At 36.7% G+C, this 20376-nt stretch overlaps 1 protein-coding gene across 3 annotated transcripts in view; it reads left to right on the top strand.

Annotated features, from left to right (window-relative positions):
- Positions 1-20376, top strand: part of LOC150081717 (MAGUK scaffold protein DLG5-like) — a 450728-nt gene that overhangs the window by 100187 nt on the left and 330165 nt on the right. For all 3 annotated transcript variants that reach the window (XM_090378823.1, XM_090378822.1, XM_090378824.1), the window contains exons 5-6: positions 8996-9166; positions 16701-17024. In XM_090378823.1, the coding sequence (XP_090234949.1) occupies positions 8996-9166; positions 16701-17024 (495 nt within the window). The remainder of the gene's footprint in view (positions 1-8995; positions 9167-16700; positions 17025-20376) is intronic.

The following is a 20376-nucleotide window of genomic DNA, read 5'->3' as shown; positions in this document are numbered from 1 at the left end:
ATGTCACATACTGTTGTTTACTAAAGTTTTCTCAATAAGTGAGTATGCCACACTGATGAATACAGCAGATGAATGCCTTCTCTCAGAGGGAGACATTTACATTCGAAAGTTTCTTGTGTGGGTGGTCTTCATTGTGTTTTTATTTATTTATTTGTTTAAAATTTTTTATTACATATCTGTGGAATTCCAAAGTTTGGGCTTATCATTAATTGAGGCATATGATGCAAGAAAGCAAGCTTATACAGCATCAGCCAGAAAAAAAAAAAAAAAAAAAACAACCCCTTCCCATTTCACCCATCTGGTCACTCCAAATGTTTGTCTACTTCAGCCTTAAATTTATTTAAGCTATCAACTTCCACAACAAGAGATGGAAGTCAGTTCCAGCAATCAACTACCCACTGACTAAAGACAAACTTCTGCACATCTATTCTACAACTTTCTTTCCTCAGTTTGAATCTATGCCCCTCAGGTTTTTAATCTGAGCACGTGGAAGTATCCCGTCATTGAGCCTGCTCAAACCATTCAAGGCTTATACACCTCATTCAGATCACCTTGCAGGTGCCTAGTCTCTAGATGCTGCAACTTGCAAAACTTAAGCCTTTCTTTGCAAGTGCACCCCTTTGTTCCTGTCACCAATCAATCTTGTTGCTCTTCTCTGTATTCGTTCTAGCAACTCTACATCCTTCCTAAAATGAGGCCTCCATACCTGTATGTAGTATTGAAGGTGTGGCCTGACCGTTGTCTTATACAAAGGGATAATCATAGCAAAATTCCTTATATCATTGAAAAAACTCCATGATCTGCTCTGGCAGCCTGTCTGCACTTCTCAGAGAACTTCTTATCTGGCTGCACAATTACCCCTAGGTCTTTTTCATTTTCCACATCCCTGAGTGCAGTACCACACAGTTTTTATCTTTCTCTTGGTTTACCATATGCAGTACTTTGCATTTGTCATTGTTAAACGTCAGTTGCCACCTCTTGGCCCATCTGCCTAACTTTTCTAGATCCTGTTGCAGTAGCATACTGTCTTCACTGTCATTAACAACCCTGCCAACCTTTGTATCATCTGCAAACATTAAGCGTGATATACCTTCATCGATATCATTGTAAATACACAAAACAACAATGGGCCCAACACCGAACCCTGGGGGACTCCACTAATAACATTGGTCCACGTAGGGCAGTGTACATTTATTACCACTTTCTGTCGTCTCCCATTCAACCATCCCTTTATCGGTTGCAGAAACTTGCACTTAATGCCATACCGCTCAAATTTGTACAGCAGTCTTCCATGTGCAACAGTATCAAAAGCTTAACTGAAATCCAAGTATATAATATCAAAATTTTTTGCACCCAATTTCTTTGTGATCATATCGTATTATCCAATCAACTTGATCAGACAAGACTTTCCCTTAACAAATCCATGCTGTGTCTGAACTATTACTGCAATCTTGTCTAGGTGATCTTGTATCACCTCTTTAACCAGTGACTCCATTATTTTCCTCAGAACAGAAGTTAAATTAACAGGTCTATAATTATTTTTGTCACCCTTTGCACCACCTTTGTGAATTGGGGATACATTTGCACATATCCAGTTCATGGGGACAACCCCTGATTCTAAGGATGCTCCCATAATTATGGCTAAGGGTTTGCTTACTTCCTTTGCTGTTATATTTCATTTTTACATTAAAAATGAGTTTTTTTTATAAAGATTACTTAATGAATAGTCATAAAACATCTTAAAATGAAAAACAAACAAACAAACAAACAAAAAAAACACACTTGAAGTGCAGAGCTGATGAAAGCAATGGTGGTGTAGTGGTGGTGGGACTCTATCAAGTGTGACGTGTCTATTCAGTCTTTTGTTGCTACTGGCAAAGAAACTGTCCAAATGGACTGATTTTGACGACTTTTTTGTAGCTTCTTGAAGTCCAGTGTCACTCTCTGTAATTTTCTCCAACTCTTGTAGCTGCTCTGTTGTTAGCTTACACCCATGAGCATCAGTAAGGTCCTCCACATCCTCTTTGCCAACCTCCAGACCCATTGATTTACGAAGAATGATAATATCATTTGTCAAAGCACCATCATCTTCAAATCAGTCAACATTATGAATAATTAAAGGCCAGGTCTTTTTCCAGGCTGAATTTAAGCACCTGGTGGAAACATTGTTCCAAGAACTTGCAATCAGCCTCACACAGTCCAGCATGTTGAACTTCGACCGCCTCAGAAATCTTTGAGGGTGAGAGCATTTTCACCACTGCAAAGCAACTTACGAACATTTTCATGGTGTAGATTTTCTTGAAGTTTGCAATCATTTGCTGGTTTGGCAAAAATTTGACTTGAACAAAGTCAGATTGTACCTGAAGAGATTGAACAAGGTTGGAATCATGGCCTGGCGCATTATCCAGCAGGTGCAGTGCCTTCACACGAAGCTTATTTTTCTCAAGGTAACTCTTCACTGAAGGACAGAAAACTTCAAGCTCCAATTCATTGAAGACATATCCTGTAAATGAGCCTTCTTGTTACAGCGCCAAAACATTCCTAGCAAGCATTTGTCGACCTTTTTTGTTTAAATACTATGGAGGTATTAGAGTGATACACAAGCAAAGGCTTCAGCTTAAAATCTCAAGAGGCATTGGCACACAACAGAAGAGTGAGCTTATCTTTTATAGGCTTATACCTAGGTAAACTAGCCTCATCCTTAGTGATGTACATGTTCCTGGGTATTCGCGTCCAGAAGAGGCCGATTTCGTAAATGTTAAAAACCTGCTGGGGAAAATAACCCTCTTGATCAACTAAATCTTGGAATTCAATTTTAAAGGTCTCAGCTGCTTTATTATCAGCACTGGATGCCTCCCCATGCCTTTCAACACTTTTGATACTCGCACTTTTTTTTTTTGAAGTGCTCAAACCAACCTCTGCTGACTTTAAAGTGTTCAAAGAGCACAGCACTACCACTGGTTGACGGAGCTTGAAGTTTCAGATCGTCATAGATCTGAAACAATCGTACGAGTGATGTTCCGTGCAGCACACATCTGAAAATTTCCACCTATGTATCGTTGTTCCAGCTATATCGGAAAGCCATTGGTACCTGCAAATATCATCAGTCCTTAAAATAAAAGAACTTATGGATGGTATATCGGTTCCTGAGAATATTGGATGTCAATGTCATCGTAAGTCGAGGTCCTACTGTATTTCCACATGAAAATACGTGAGTGTCCAACCCATATGGTAGGACGAGATTTTAAAGTGGAGTGTGGAATAAAATATTCCATTCCTACAAGAATAATTTCACTTTTGGCTGTATGGTTAGGATTGTCCAGTATTCTGGTAGGTAAATGAACAATCTGTGAGTGAGGTCATTAGTAGTTGCAAAGGCCTCAGTATCTCGACCAGCTGGGTCTGTGTGACCAGAAAATGGAAACCAGCTGGAGTTGTGAACCTTAAAATCACTAAAGAAAATTACCTGACTGTTAGAAAAGTTGGATTGGAGAAAGTCAAGTTGCATAGAGAGGAAGTCAAATAGTTCTAAGTGATTAGTGGAGTTGTGAGAACGGTAGAGACAACAGATGAATTTGACAGAATGAGGTAGAGAGATTTTAAGCCAGAGAAGATTGAAAAGAGAAGATTCCAAATTACCAAGTCTCTAACAGGGAATATCGGAACAGACATATGCACTAGTACCACCTTTGAGGCGAAAGGAATCATACAGCAAATAGTTTGGGCAACTGAGATGAGCAGTGATTGAATCAACCGATAACTAAGATTCTGTCAGAAAAAATACACGGGGTTTGGCAGATTATATGTGGAAATGGACATCATTGACATTAGATTTGAGACCACGTATATTTGTGAAATGAACTGGGAAGTGTTTGGGAGGTTTAGATCTTTTCGCAGATAAGTTTGCTCTATTAGTTTCACAATTCATGGTGTATATAATAGTAAGAAAAAGTGTGGGGGGGGCGACATGCCGTATGAAGTAATGGAATTTTTGGATATGGGGTGTATATGGTAAGAATATACCCAGATCCTTGACATAATGTGGCCTCTACAATGTCCCCCCACATACACACTACTCAGATTCTCTCCAGTCAATACCTGGCAGAGTAAAGTTAGCAAGATTATACACTAGCTGATCCAGAAGTCTCCTAGAGATTTACCAATAGGTTTTCCAGTGTACTAACTAGCATCCGGCCTGCGAACATCGTTTTAGAGCTGTACCCTCGATATGTAAGGAAGTTTGGATCTCGCTATGGTGTCCATCGTAATGTCAAAAGTCATCAATCATACTGCATGATGGAAGAGATGGGGAAGGGTTGACCGGAACTTAGCAGCTCTGGAGACTGAACATTCCACCACTTCAAGCCTCCAATAAGAAAAGTGGTGGTATTGCGCTGGTTGATGAGAGTCATCTACCACCTAGACAACACAGAGGGACGGTACCTCCATGTATTGTGGGTGCCACACCTGAACCCCTGCTTACATTGGCTCACACCTGGGTGGTTAGGTTAGGTTAGGGTGACCCATAGTGTGCTTGTGCTTGGGGGTTGTACCCTAGAGTACTAACAGTCCCACCATCATGAAGGTGCAAGAAGAGGATTTGGCTGTCACAGACCATCCGGACTTCGCCGAAATTGGATCCACTTGACTTGAGTGTCACCCAAAAATAAGTTCCATCAGCATTTTAGACTTGCAGATAGCAAGCACACTTCTCTGGCATATCTGAGAGAATGCAACAGCCTCCCTAGATTTTATGTGTTTCTTAACTAACAGTATAAGCCATCCTCCCTTCCTACCCTGTCTATCTGTTTTGTGCACATTGTATTCCCCAAATTCCAATTCTGCACTGCTTATATCTGTGTGACACCATGTCTCTGATATCCCAACAATATCTGCCTTTGATGCCTTGATCAGCACTTCAAATTCACCATATTTATTTATTATTCTTCTAGCATTCGTGTACATGCACCTGTTCTTACTCTTAGTTATCTTAACACAGCCCATGTATTTATTCATTGCATGACAACTTCCAGCTGCTCTTGAAATCCCCAGCATCTTGTCGTTGTTAGATTTGTTGGTGCATCAGCAACTTCGGCTGTAATGCACTCCCAACAACTTTCTCTCTAGGCTGCTTCTCATTACAATAGAAGCAGTTCAAGAATTACTTTCTCCTCTGCCTGTGACTACTGTTAATCTTTTAGTCTGTGAATCCCCTCAAGTTTTCCTTCCCACCTAACACAGCCTCGATAGTATCAGCAAATATTTTTGCACCCTTTCTATTTAAGTGTATCCCATCCTTGTATAAACAGTCTCTCCTGTTAACAAGCAGAAACCACACAAAAAAAAATTCTACTCTGTGAGCCTTGCACACTCTCTCCATGGCCGAATTGATTGACAAGGCTCTTATCATATACTCCCTCCTACTGTGTCTGGGCAGAATTGCAGACACTTTCAAATTCAACCCTAACTTGTGACTTTTTTTCAGCATTGACCTGTACTTGTTAAGTAAATCTGCAGATCTCTTACTCTTAATGTCATTATTGCCAACATGTACATCAATATCACCTTTTGTGCCCTTAAAAGATGATATCTGCCCTACAACGTCATCAACTTTTGCTTCTGGCAGATATACCTTGGTCCTGTTCCACCTATCCTTTTTGCATGTATTGTTGAGGGTTGAGTTGAGATTCAGTAAAAAAATGCCTACCTACAATTTGCACTTTTCTGTTTTACTTAAGAGTGTGGTACTGTATTTAATTTCCACGGAGCCCTGGTTTCAGTATTGTTATATACTTCATACATTTTGCTTACTTCACATTGCCAAGTGTTAAAATTTTTTTTGTTGCTAAAGGTATTGCATGTTCCTATTATCCAGTATAATTAGAATAAAAAAATAAATTATAAAATAGTTTGGGAGGTGGAGGGGTATAGATTAACTAATTGATAAACAGTAGTCCCAAGTAGAGGTGAAATGATCTTTGCACTGCTTCTGTTGGGACATGCAGTACCCTGGAAAGTAATAATGTGGTTGCTCCAAAGAACAGAAGTAAAAGGGAAGGAGAAAGAAGGATTATTTTATTTATTTATTATTATTATTATTATTATTTTATTATTATTTTTTTTTTTTGAGTTTAGAGATACATTTCAACAACCATGAATGAATGGTTTGGAAAAAAAGAGTTAGGATTTCCATTTCCAATGCTAATTCAGGAGAATATTGCCCATAGAAATGGCAAGCAACAGGAGGTCGTGTACTGTAAACTGTGTGTCATAAAGAGTGAGAGAGAATGTTTATCTAAAGAGTGATTGGTTTATCTAAAAATATATGTACTGTACGAAATAAATTTTTATTTCTAAAACTTCATCCTTTTTTTGCGGTTATTAATTTTTAATAAACTATACTGTTGACATTAAAATCTACATATTAAACAGATGCCTTATGGAAAATTTTAAGTTTTGTGCTAAATAAATTAAATAAGAAATCTGTTTTGGTGCTGTACAAGAGGCATTTTCTATAATAAGCACAAGCATTTCATTAAATGTTTATAGGATGAAGCTTTTTCTCAGAGTTTTTAATTTGTTTTTTAACATACAGTACTTAAATTCATTGAATTATTTTAAATAAATTTTAATAAAGTTATTAATTTAGAGAAATTTTTGTTTGAAATGAAAATACTGCTGTGCCAACAGATTAGGCAAAGCCCAAAAACAAGAAAAGCATCCTCCTCTAAAGTAATAATAGGAAAAATCCATGTCATGTGTTTCCTCTGCACAAATTTTTGCCTAAGAATTTGTTGAGAGGTAAATTTCCAGGTTCCAGGGTTACAAAATCAGATCCTGCTTTCCACTCATGGACAGAGGGACACAGTTGGAAATTTTCCCATACCTCAGTTTTAAGAATTTATCAATTCTTAAAACTGAGGTAATATAAAGAGGTATTCATGATTGGGGCAACAGAAAACAACATGAACAAAAACAGTGATACAACTAGGTAAGAACCAGGTCCACATTTTCAAAAACAGTCCTAAACAAATTAATAATTTAAACCCAGCAAAACTAGTACTGCAAACGGCCAAAGTCCAATTAGTAATCTGAGGAAATCTAGAGCCTAATCCAGGAACCTGGAGATCTGTTATCCAATCTTACCTAAATGTGGTCAGTACTTAATTCTACTTAACTTTAGCCAATCCAGTAACAGTGATACCTGGGACCAGATTGCCTAGGTATATATAGCTGTAACCATAAATTAGAAATAGTTCAGTTTGGTCTTTTTTTTTTTTATGATGGTCTAACAGCAAGATAACAATCACTGGAGAAGAAAACATCTGTGAAATGTATGGTTGTTAGACTCTATTAGTAATGAATACTTTCTAAACTTTGTACAGGCAGAGAGCTTTCATTTCAAATGTTTTGAGAAACATCCTAGATGAGTTTTGTTTGAAAGCATACTTGTAAAAAAATCTTATGGTGGTTACATTTTAATGAAATGTGTATATTGTTAGTGAAATTTAATTTTAAATTTAATGTTATTTATTTTTCATGAGCATTCACTCACTCATAATACCAATCATTATTTGAGGTGATCCTGAGTGGTGATCCTTTCAGAAGATGCAAGACTTCAAATCCCATGGAGGCACAATCACAACATCACAACTAGGATCAGTCACTGAGCCTAGTTGCATGTCTATCTGCTGAAGATTACTCATTGATTCATTGCTGTTTTTAAAATTCCTGGTCATTTTTACTGAGCCATCAGTAACCAGCATGAGTTGCTGTATGTTGCTTAAATCTTCATGCAGTACAGGAAATCTTAACTTTTCTTTCACTAAAAAGTTGGTCTTCCAACAGAAGAGGGACATTGTCTAATGCCATCTTAGACTTACCTGCACTGTTAAGCACTACATAGACATCACTAGTGAGACATGTTTACCAGTGTTGGCAGATTCCCCACACCAGATTCCAGCCTTCCTTTTAGAAAAAAAGTGCACATAGATCTTGAATGATCCTGATTTCAGATGTTTTAATTTTAACTGAGGCTAATAATTGCCAAAAGGTTGGAAAGCCACCTGCCTCAAGGCTGTCTTCCTTTGTGAATATATTTATACATAAAATGCACACTAGCATAAACTGAATCATATGTTTTATATCTACATTTTTGTTGAATAGCAGTCCTTGCTCAAATATCAGGAGTACATAGTTTGTAAAACTGATAACTGTCGTAGATATGGAACTTCTGCTGCATTTTAAATCCAAAATTGCATCAAATTCTTTTGCAGCCATTGTTCATTTTTCAGATGCTATTTATGGACATCTTTTTAAATTATTTCACTTCATGGGATAATTTAAAAATTTGTTATGTATGTAAAACTTTTAGGTTTCTTAATTTTTTATGTGGTAAGCCTTTTCTGTTGTTTTTCAATCAGTTCAAAAGTTGATCTTGAGTTTAACATCTTAAACAGTATAGTTTCTTGAAAAATGTTTGCTGCTTGTTGATATGAATGCTTTCTTTTCTCTATGATAATAACGTGTTTTGTCAGTCTGCACTTTCATAAATTTATCAGAAATGTACACTTGCTGTGATTTCAGCTTTTTCTCCATATATGGTGTGTAAATACTGAAAGAACTTTCTGCTATTCTTTGTAGACTTCCTTGTGATGAATTCTTGTAATTGTTCATATAAATTTAATTATCCACAGTTTTCAAAATTCACAAATTAGCTATTGCATTGATCTTCACTCACATAATAGTTATTTTTCTTAAAATAACTTGGCTTGGTGCATTATGGCCTCAGTTGCCAATGCGCCATTAAACACCAAAGCAACCAACCAATCTTAAAATAACCAGATTTTTTTTATGCATTCTGTAAAAATCAAAATTTTCAATTATGTCCTGTTTAAAATATCCTTTTTGTGTCTTTGAGTAAAATATATAGATTTACATTTGTAACATATGGAAATTAGTAAGCTTGTTTCATTTACTATGTATCTGCATGTAGATGTCACAGAACAAAATGGAAGATCAGAGGCATGAAACAATTATTTTGAAGAAACAGTATAATGAATTGCTGGCTGATAAACATCGTCTTGAGCAAGAGATTGAACGTTTGCAAAGGTTTCGTGAAGAGGATAGAAAAGAAGTGGTGGAATTGCGTAGGCAGCAGCAACAAGTTAGCTTTTTTAATGCATTTTGATACAAATATGTTTCAGTTAACATTAATTTTGGATAGTTTTTAAATGGGAACAAGTAGAAATCTCAATTTATTTTCAGTAGGATTGGTTGTGTTTAGTCATCTGCTGTTTGGATTTAGTCATGAGTAGATGTCATATGGCCACTGCACATAAGAGCTTCAAATTTAAAACATTTTTGCTATTAGTAATTGTTAGGAATTAAAAGGGGGTGGGGGAGAAAGGAAAGGAAAAGAAAGCCGTTTCGATATATGACCAGATCACCGACCACCACTTGCCAAATTTTATGAATTTTTCTGAAAATTTATAAAAAACTGTCAGAGAAGCTTCCTTAATTTTTTTGTTTTTACAAAAAATTTATCTTGATATCATTGAAATTCTTTACATCACTGAATTTCATGCTGTTGTTTTTGATTGTAAAGAGTTTTGAAGAAAACTTTAAATATCATGAAAATGGTAATTTAACATGAACAAAAACTGGGTAAAACATTACTTTGCAAACATGGTTGTAGCAACCAGAAATGAAATGTGCTTAACTCATGATTACCAAAGCTCACCTGTTTTTAATTTTTCTTTCCTACTCCTTGAATATTCATACATATATATACATACATATATATATAGGGTGTCTCAAAAATATTGGTACAGACGTTTAGGAGAGGTAGGTAACATCTAAAGGAATGTGAATCGCATAGGAACCCATATCCGGAAACGTCCCGGGAAAGTAGTAGCAGAGGCACAAGACGGTAATTAGTGGCAAACATTTATTTGACATAATATTAACAATGGAGTACGAGATGGATGCATTTCATGATGTTACAACAGATGCTCGAAGGTTCCACCACGAGACGCGATGCATGCATGACACCGACGCAGCACGGATTGGCGGACACGGTCAAACACACCTGGAGTTTCTTTGACAGTAGCAGCAGCACAGACGCGTCTCACCACGAGATCCATTTCTGTCTCCACAGGTGATTCATACACGATAGATGTGAGGGCCCCCACAGAAAGAAATCAAGGCTCGATAAATCAGGTGAGCATGGGGACCAGGCAATGGGTCCACCACAGCCAATCCATTGACACCAAAAACACCTGTTCAAATGGTCACAAACACACCTTCCATAACGGGCAGGCGCCCCGTCATGTTGAAACCAAATGTTGCGTCTCACATTTGCTGGAACATCGTCAAGTAACCCTGGTAGAACTTATTCAAGAAAGATCCGATATTTAGCGGAGTTGATGCGGGATGGTAACAGGTATGGGCCAACTAAGCAGTCACCGACCATACCTGCCCACACATTTATTGTGAAGCGATGTTGTGCCTCATGGGGGCGCACACCGTGTGGGCCCTCTGCTAATCCATACACTAGGTGCATGTCTGCCAGCTCACTGTTCGTATATCGATGCATGCTCTTTGTGCGGCAACTACTGCTTGAATGAGTAAACCAGAAATTTTCCTTCTCGCGAATTGATGAACAGCGCTGTGTACTGACTTACAGTGACGTTTCCGGTTATGGGTTCCTATGTGATTCACATTCCTTTAGATGTTACCTACCTCCCCTAAACGTTTGTACCAATATTTTTGAGACACCCTGTATATATATATGTATATATATACTATCATTGAATTATATTAAATAAAGTTAAATTATAATAAAATGAATAAATAATTAAGCATTCATTAGAGGCAGCGACATGCAATTCCTCCATATGAAGCTGAAATACATCCATTATTTTAAATTAAATAAAACATAAGCCAGTAGTATGGCAAAAACTGTAGAGCGAAAATTAACATAAAAATAACCCAAATAAACAATCGAACGAAAAGAAAGAATAGATATAAATAGTAGCCCAGAAACCCTAATATAATTTCGATCTTTAAATCCAATTAACAAAAACTATACAAATTTTAGGATAATGCCAATTAGTTATTAATTTAGCGGTACCCCCCCGAGAGGTACCAGTTCCAAAAGACGTGAAATATCACCCAAAGAGGGTTAAAGGAACTACCAAACGATAACAAAATCAAAATAAACTAAAATAAAATAGACTGACCATCATGCCCCATATCGACAGAGGACCACGAGGCCAATAATGGTCATGGAATCGCTGCATTTCAATCGTCATACAAAACATCGCAAAGGCGGAAATATCGAAGAACCAAACCACCCTTCCATTCTCCGATAGATCAACCAATGCAGAGGATTTGCATGGCGGTGGTCCTTATGCAGCGAAAATAAACTATAGAACAGACAGCACTCTAAAGCAGAGCCACACTACTGACAATACTGTAAGCTGAATCAGCTTATATTGAAGAAAAAAAGAAAATAGATGGCGGCACAGGCGTTGCTAAATTAGCATATCGACCCATTACTATTGAATTATTTTAAATGTTAACGAAAATTAAATTATAATAAAAAATTAAAATAATTAAGATAATTAAGCATTCATTAGAGGCAGCAACTTGCAATTCCTCCATATGAAGCCGAAATATATACTATCATTGAATTATATTAAATAAAGTTAAATTATAATAAAATGAATAAATAGTGTGGCTCTGCTTTAGAGTGCTGTCTGTTCTATAGTTTATTTTCGCTGCATAAGGACCACCGCCATGCAAATCCTCTGCATTGGTTGATCTATCGGAGAATGGAAGGGTGGTTTGGTTCTTCGATATTTCCGCCTTTGCGATGTTTTGTATGACGATTGAAATGCAGCGATTCCATGACCATTATTGGCCTCGTGGTCCTCTGTCGATATGGGGCATGATGGTCAGTCTATTTTATTTTAGTTTATTTTGATTTTGTTATCGTTTGGTAGTTCCTTTAACCCTCTTTGGGTGATATTTCACGTCTTTTGGAACTGGTACCTCTCGGGGGGGGTACTGCTAAATTAATAACTAATTGGCATTATCCTAAAATTTGTGTAGTTTTTGTTAATTGGATTTAAAGATCGAAATTATATTAGGGTTTCTGGGCTACTATTTATATCTATTCTTTCTTTTCGTTCGATTGTTTATTTGGGTTATTTTTATGTTAATTTTCGCTCTACAGTTTTTGCCATACTACTGGCTTATGTTTTATTTAATTTAAAATAATGGATATATATATATATATATATATATATAAAATTTCAGCCATTATCAACCCCCTGCAGGATGGAAGCCTCCTCAACAATTCATGCTAAGGGAAATGGACCATAATCTGCCACGACGCTGGTCCAATGCGGGTTGGCAGATTGACCATATTCAGCAGTCAGGGGCTTGAACCACGGTCTAACTCAAAGTGCAGGTGCTACTGCACTCCAGCTTCTGGCCACTTGGCTACGGAGACCTTATATATATATATATATAAAATAAATATATAATTCTCACATTCACTAATCATTTTATAAAATTTCCGAGGGTTGGTGGTGAATGTATTGAATAATTATGAAAATTATTTTAGTGCCTAATAGTTATAAAACTTCCCCGAACAGCAAGCACAATGCAATTAAAGATACCTAGTTTGCTGAATATTTCTAAGCCATGAAAAATGTAATTCTTCACTATCATCTTTTTTTTTTTCCCTCTCTCTCTCTCTCTCTCTCTCTCTCTCTCTCTCTCTCTCTCTCTCTCTCTCTCTCTCTCTCTCTCACATGTTTTCAAAAATTAATTTTGGGAATATGGGAAAAAAGATGATTATGAATTAAAATTAATAATTAAATAATAATTAATAATAAAAAAATTAAAAGGAAATAACAGACTAATAAGTGAGTAGAAAGGAAAAGATTAACTACACCCTTTTCATGTTTTGAAAAAACTCAGCTCACCCATTTTTAATGTTCATTTATTCTTAAGGAAGTAAAATAATTACTTATTAAAATGAAAAGCAATGCTGATGTCTTGAATTGTGTTTTCTTTCTGTTATTTTTATCCCTTTGCACTTATTCATTTGCTCCTATAAATATGTTTTTGATACCCGTTGGCCTCCTGTTGTACTCTTCTTACATTTACTGCAAATAAAAGCTAAATTTATAAACATCCTTCACTTTAAGCAGTTTCTGTTTCCAATTGCTAAAGTGGTTACCTTATTTAATATGCAGGTTGTAATGCTACCTGATTTCATATTCAGGTTGTAGTACTGCTCATCTTGTACACAGATGATTTCTAAAATATTATAAGATCACCATGAGTGCAGTCAATATATGTCAGGAACTGATATGTCTCACGGTGCTGCCATTAGGATACCATTTCTTTGGTATCTTCATTTTTTAGTTGCTGTAAATTGTTTTATCGTATGCATAGCTTCCTATGCATAACTAATTTTGCTTCTCTGTTTGTTAATCTCTTCCCTGTTTTCCCTCTCATTTCTAGGGCCAGATTCATTTGTAGCATTTTGATAGGAAAATAATCTTTACTATTACTGACATTATTGTTTTAGCATCAACAAAGTATTCTTTGTTGATGCTGGTTGGTTGGTTGAGTTTTATTGGCGCATCAGCAACTATGGCTATAATGCGCTTTGTTGATGCTGAAACAATAAGAATGCCACCAGGCAGTGCAGTTACAGACGTTTAATTTGCTTACTGTAGTTATGTTATTTGCTACCATCTTTTTTTTTCAACACAAGTAATGACAACAAGACTGATAAGTAACAGGAAAACAAAAGATTAATTGTATATTTTTCATACATTGAAAGAACTGTGCTCATCTCTTTCATAATTTTCACTTATTCTTACAGGAGTAAAAATCATTACTCATTGAAACAAGTGAGACTCCATGAGGTGACAGAACACAAGGCAGCTGGAGGGTGACTGTGAATGCTGGACATTCTGAGCTATCCAGTTGGGTACCAGCCACTTATTATATGTAAATGAAACACTCACCACTGACACTTACTTATTATATATAAACCACTTATCACCTGCCCATCCCATCTAATAATTTGTCTATTCCTTCCTTGAATTTAATCAAACTACCCTTTTCCACAATAGCAGATGGAAATTTGCTCCAGCAGTCAACTGGCTGAAGGCAGATTTCTGCACATAAATCCTGCAACCACCTTTCATTAACTTGAATTTGTCTCTTTGTGTGTAGTCTGAGCAAGAGGAAGGATGCTATCAGCATTGAGCCTACTCAGTCCATTCAAAGCCTTAAACTCCTTGCTGGTGCCTGCTCTCCAGATGTTGTTTGCAGAACTTAAGCTTTTCTTGGTAAGAGCACCATTTTGTTCTCCTCACTAGCCTGATTGCTCTTCTCTGCATCCATTTTAACAGATCTGTGTCCTTCCTAAAATGAGGCTACCAGACATATATAGACACTTGAGATGTGGCTTATGTAATGGGATAATCACCTCTTTGTCCTTTCTGGCAAAATCCATATATCATTGACAGAACCTCATAAGTTATCCTAGCAGCCCATCTACACTGCTCAGAGAACTAAATATATGACTGCACAATTAATTACTTCCAAGTCTTTTTTATTTTCCACTGCCCCGAGTGTGGTACCACTCAGTTGATATGTTATTCTGGGGCTACTGCTACCCTATGGAGTACCTTGCCTTTTTCACTGTTAAATTTCAATTACTACTTCTCAGCTTATCTATCTAATATTTCTAGCTTGTGTTAGTAGTATACCCTGATTACTGCCATTAACTACCCTGCCAGCCTTATTATCATCTGGAAACATAGTTTGTTAAGTCTGATTGCCTTCATCATTTAAAAAAAAAAAAGAAAAAAAAACACAATGCTGAGCCAGCACTGAACTCAAGGGAGCACCACTAATAACAGTAGTCCAAGATGAGTATTGCCCATTAATACCCACTCTTTGTCTTCTTCCACCTGGCCATCTCTTTGTTCATGGCTGTAACTTGCTCATAATGCCACATTTCTCCAATTTGTGCAACGTTTGTTTGTGTAGAACAAGACTGCTGTCAGTTCCAAAAACTTTTCAGAAATCTTAACTATACGATGTCAAAATTATTTTTGCATCAACATTTTTATTGCATCATTTAGGTAGTATCAAATCAGACTGGCCAGACAAAATTTCTCCTTCAAATACAGGCTGTAGTATAAATTCCTTCCTGTCTAGATGGTTATGCACTACTTTTTTAACCATTGACGGTGTGGCATTATCTCCGGAGTATAAATAACAACATTATTATTGCTCTTGGATTGTGAATCTTGGGAATATTCACGAGCCCATTCATAAGTGATGTCTCTGTGGCCATAAAAGTATAATGACAACAGAGCTAAAATTTATATAAATTATTAAACAAGCCCTGGAAAGCAAGTATACATTTTTTTGTATGTTCACATTGTTTGTCAATACATTTCTGCCATTGTTCTTCACAACTCAAACATGCATTTTGATAAAAGTATGATTTTTGCTGTTGAAGTCAGCCTATTACTGTATTTTTCAGCTCTCCGCTCAGAATTGTAATTGGGGTCATACGGGCTGTGTGTGTGTGTGGCTTTGTATTATTGTTGTGTAATGTGATTTGGAGAATCAACCCAAAGGTTGTCCTGTTAGAGCCTCCTTTTTTGCTTTCTAGTCCTGTAAAGTGTTTGGCAGTATCTTTCCTTCTTTGTAGTTTGGGCCTGCTCTATCCCAAAACTCAGTGGCTATCATTTTTTGTGTTGATTGGTAAAATTTCCTTCACTAATAATGTAGTACGAGTCCATTCCATAGATTGGCATCTAGAATAAGGGTGTAGGAGTCATAATGGAAGATGTAGGTCTCATCACCTGTTATCAGGTCTTTAAAAAAAATCTCCTTGATGGTTAATGCACTCCTACAACAGGTCTTGGCAGATCTCCTGCCTGGAATATTTCATTTCTCTTGTTAACAGCATGGGTACCCATTTCCAGTATATTTTCCTATAATATTAATGCGTATAAAAGGTTTAATATACTTCTCTTTGAAAACCCTATTCATTATTGTCATTTCTTTTTTGAATCATTTCATCCAAAAAAATATATTTTCTTCAATGCACTGACTTTGATCTTCTTTTTGGTTGGTCACATTTAAAATATAAAGGCCATATATAAACATTGCTTGTATCAAAAGTATCTTGTTTTTTCTTTATATATATTTTTCTCAATTTTTCATAAATCGAGACAGCTGATCTTCTCCTGACTTGAAAAGGAATTGTGTTATTGATCATTGGTGAAAACAGGCATCAATTTGAATGTTGGTAACTTCAGGCCTATAATAGATAAATACTCTTTTTAGCATGTTTATGTCTTAATATTTATGCTAGCAGTGTATAAAATATAATGATGTTAACTCAATGTCAACTAATCTTGTTGTCAAAGAGGCATTTCTTATGAAGTGATCACTTTATATTTTTCATGATCCAATTCGCATATAAATTTATTGACCCATTTTCTTCCTTTTTTTTTTCTTATTTTTTTTTATTTTCAGTATGACTCAAAATGACATTTTTGATTTTTACACTATTGTTCTGTCTTCCCTATTTTTAAAACTAATCCTGAAATTTACCAGAAATTAAAATTTAAATATTTTTTCAGGATAGTCATACTGAAAGTGGAGGTGAGGAAGCCCATCAGTTATATCTGAGTGCAGCTAGAAAATGTGAAGGGTTGAAAGATGAGTATGATACACTACATAAAAGATATGCAGACTTAATGGCTTCTCACAGTGCTACTGTGTCAAAGTTGGAAGTTACCCAAGAAGAACTTGCATGTTGGCGTAAAAGGTATGATGATCTTGCCCATGAAAGAAATTCTGCTATTCGTGAACGAAATGGACTGCAGCAGCAGTGTACAGCAGCAATTAGGCAGTGGGATAATGCATTGCGTGAGCGTAATGAAGCCAGAGAACAGCTAGCAAAGGTATAATTCTGTGAGCTTTTATAATAACAATTAATAATTATAGTGAGAAATTTGTATCTTAATTCCTGAAATTATATACATTTGCACTTTTCAGGCAGAGAAAAAAGGTATAAATTATTGAAAAATACACGGATGTGTGCGCACACATCCAACTACTGATTTTAGTTTGCGCCACGCGCGCGCGCACACACACACACACACACACACACACACACACACACACACACACACACACACACACACACACACACACACACACACACACACACACACACACAGCAGTAGTTGTAACTATTAAAAAAAAAGACAGAATAAAGTGTAGCTGCAGCATTAATAGTCAGGAACACAAACTACATTGCATTAGTTTCGTTGACTCTTTTTTAAATAAACTTTTAACATTTATATCCTCAGATTGACTGGACATCATATGGTATTTCTGTATGATTTATTAAGGATAAATGAATACAGTAAACCCCCACTATTCGCGGTATCTGTATTCTCGGTCGCTGATTTAATATAAAATGTGAATTTTATATTAAATCGCCGTGAACATTTTCGGCCATAAAAAAACATGGGCGTGGCTAAAATTATCTTCTCCGGTCAAAACATCGCTCAGTGGGTTGGGGGACAGGGGTGACAAAATCGCGAGTGTGGATGTTTCTCGCTAATCCTTGTTCAATATGTGTTATGCGCTTGCCATGGGAGGTTTCGTCGCTTGTTTTTAATTTATATGCTTATAAATTGAATAAATTTATCAATTTATAAATTGATATGCTTACAAAAGTGATAAATCTACTGTTTTGCAGTGTAAAACAGACTTTTTCGAGTGGTGCCTCCGTAGCCAGGTGGGAAGGAGCAGCAGTGTGTAGCACACACTTCTTGATTAGACCGGGGTTTGAGCCCGTCATCACCAAATACAGAGGATGCGGGAAGGTCAGGGAATGACCACCGCATATCCCGGAGCAATATGGCCTTAGTTGCTAATGCTCCTAAAAAAAAAAAAAAAAAAAACTTTTTCGAGTGTATCAACGGAAGAAAGTGATTTTATTTGGACAAGTTCTTTCTAACCCGTACAAAAATGTGGCTACGAATAACAAGGGAAACGTAAAAAGATCAAAGAAGGTGATGACATTAGCGAATAAAAGGGGGGGGGGGGCTTTTAACCCTCTGGCAGGCATATGTACACAAAAAATTACGATCATTCAATAAAGCAGTGTTTCTCAAACTGTGTTCCGTAAAAAATCATAATTAATAATTAAAGAAATAAAATAAATTTTGCATATTTGCAGCATACACCGCTTTCCTGCCATTATAATTTAACCCCCCCCCCCCCGATTATTAATATACTGACACAGACTAATAATCAAAATAGACAGCGGAACACTTTATTTTGGCTAAAGAAGTATGTGTAGAGGTAATAACATTTACGAAAAAGTAGCAATGTAGTGGTCTAGTATGCCATTTGTATGCGATTTAGCCTGGAGTACACAGGTTGAAGGAGAGGGTGAGTGAGCCGATATCAAAACTAAACTCACTTCCTTGTATAAATCTTTTTTGATAATTATCAGTATTTCAAAATACTATTATTAAAATAAATGACCAGTGATTTGTGGTTGAAAAAAAGGAACTTTAAAACGAGAAGCAAACACTTCTAGTAGTGCAACTGTGTTTGACGAAAGTGAACACAATATTGTCACACTTCAAAGTAAGGACGAACAATCGCAGCATTCTATGTAATAAAATATTAGCAAACAATTCTTTGGCTCCCACTAAACTTGTGTTTCCTAAGTGTTCCGTAAATATATTGTGAGATGAAAAGTGTTCAGTGACTAAAAAAGTTTGGGAAACACTGCAATAAAGAATGATCATAATATTTCATCAACAACTGTACTGTTCTCTCTTTCTAGTTAAGATCAAACCAAGCTGCATCACATAGCAACTGTGCAATTGACTCGTGTGCCTTGGTGGTCGGTCAAGTTTATGACTGTTCAGTTTTGCTCACGTAACAATGGACATAACGAGAGGAACAGTATACTACTCTCAGATTTTATTTCCATCTCAAGAAAATATCAGCCAAAGCATATGAAATGTTCAAAATGGCTTATGATGAATCTGCACTTCCATATAGCACAGATCACAGGTTTAGAATGTTTAAAAATGGTTGTGATTCAATCACAAAAATCGGTTCATCCAGAACCATAAACACTGCTTCTGTAATCATGAGAGAAGATTGGCATATAAGAGTAAGGCAACACTGGCGGAGATGCTGAGAATATTAGTAGGAAGAATGCATGCTATTCTCTATTACTATTTGATATGACACGTTTGTGTATGCTGGGTTCCAATGCTACCCACACCTGGGAAACAGAAATTACGTATAGAGGTTTGTTAGGAGCTGCAGCTGATGGTTACTGAAGGCGATAAGATTCTGCATAATGTGATAACAGTGAAATGATGAGACACGACTTATCATTTTGACCCAGAGAGGAAGCATCAAAGCTCTGTTTGGAAGTCTGTGTCATTGGCAAAACTGAAAAAAAGCCAAAGTTGTGGCTTCTGCGGGAAAGGTTATGGTCATCTCTTTTTTTTTTAAGGAATAGTTTACCAGCTTGTGCCATGTCATATGACTGTTATGGGACCTTATTTCAGAACTGTACTGCACACTTTGCAGTATCACATTTGTCACAAATGACCACAACTGCACATAGGTGGTTGGATGCTGCATCATGACAATGTGATGCCTCACATTGTTCATACTATTATAGGGTACTTAGCCAGAATAAATGTCAAATGTGTTCCTCGTTGGCCCTATACCCCTGACTTTGCATCCTCCAAGGTAATACCTGCACATTGTCAGGTGAGCGGTCATAGCATCGAATGATATTTTCCACTTGGTCCTGAACATGCTCAGTTGGTTTGAGATTGGTTGAGTTGGGTAGTTATGGAAGAACAAAGAATTGTCATGTTGCTGAAACCAGTTAGCAACCTGCTGGACTTTGTGGTACAGTGCATTGTCATGTTGATAGATGCTGAAGTTGTCTGGGTACACTGTCATCATGAAGGAGCGTACTTGGTCAGCAATGATAGCAAGGTAAGTGTACGAATTGAGTCATTGATTAATGGTGATCAGAGAATCATTGGTGTGCCACATAAACAGTCTGCGAACCATAACACCACCACTCTAGCCTGCTGAACACCAGCAGTGCATTCAGGAGCCATAGCTTATGTTGCATTTCTCCAAATGTGCATATGCTCATCAGACAAGGCAGCTGATTTCCACATGTCAGTAGTTCAGTGTATGTGCTCACTGTACCTGTGCAAGGCACAGTTTCTTGTGTTTCACAGTGAGAAA

The sequence above is a fragment of the Mastigoproctus giganteus genome, chromosome 8, assembly GCF_048544385.1.
Source record: "Mastigoproctus giganteus isolate SK-2022 chromosome 8, ASM4854438v1, whole genome shotgun sequence".
Lineage (NCBI taxonomy): Eukaryota > Metazoa > Arthropoda > Arachnida > Uropygi > Thelyphonidae > Mastigoproctus > Mastigoproctus giganteus.
Note: the sequence above shows the minus strand (reverse complement) of the source record. Positions and strands in the feature narration are given on the sequence as shown.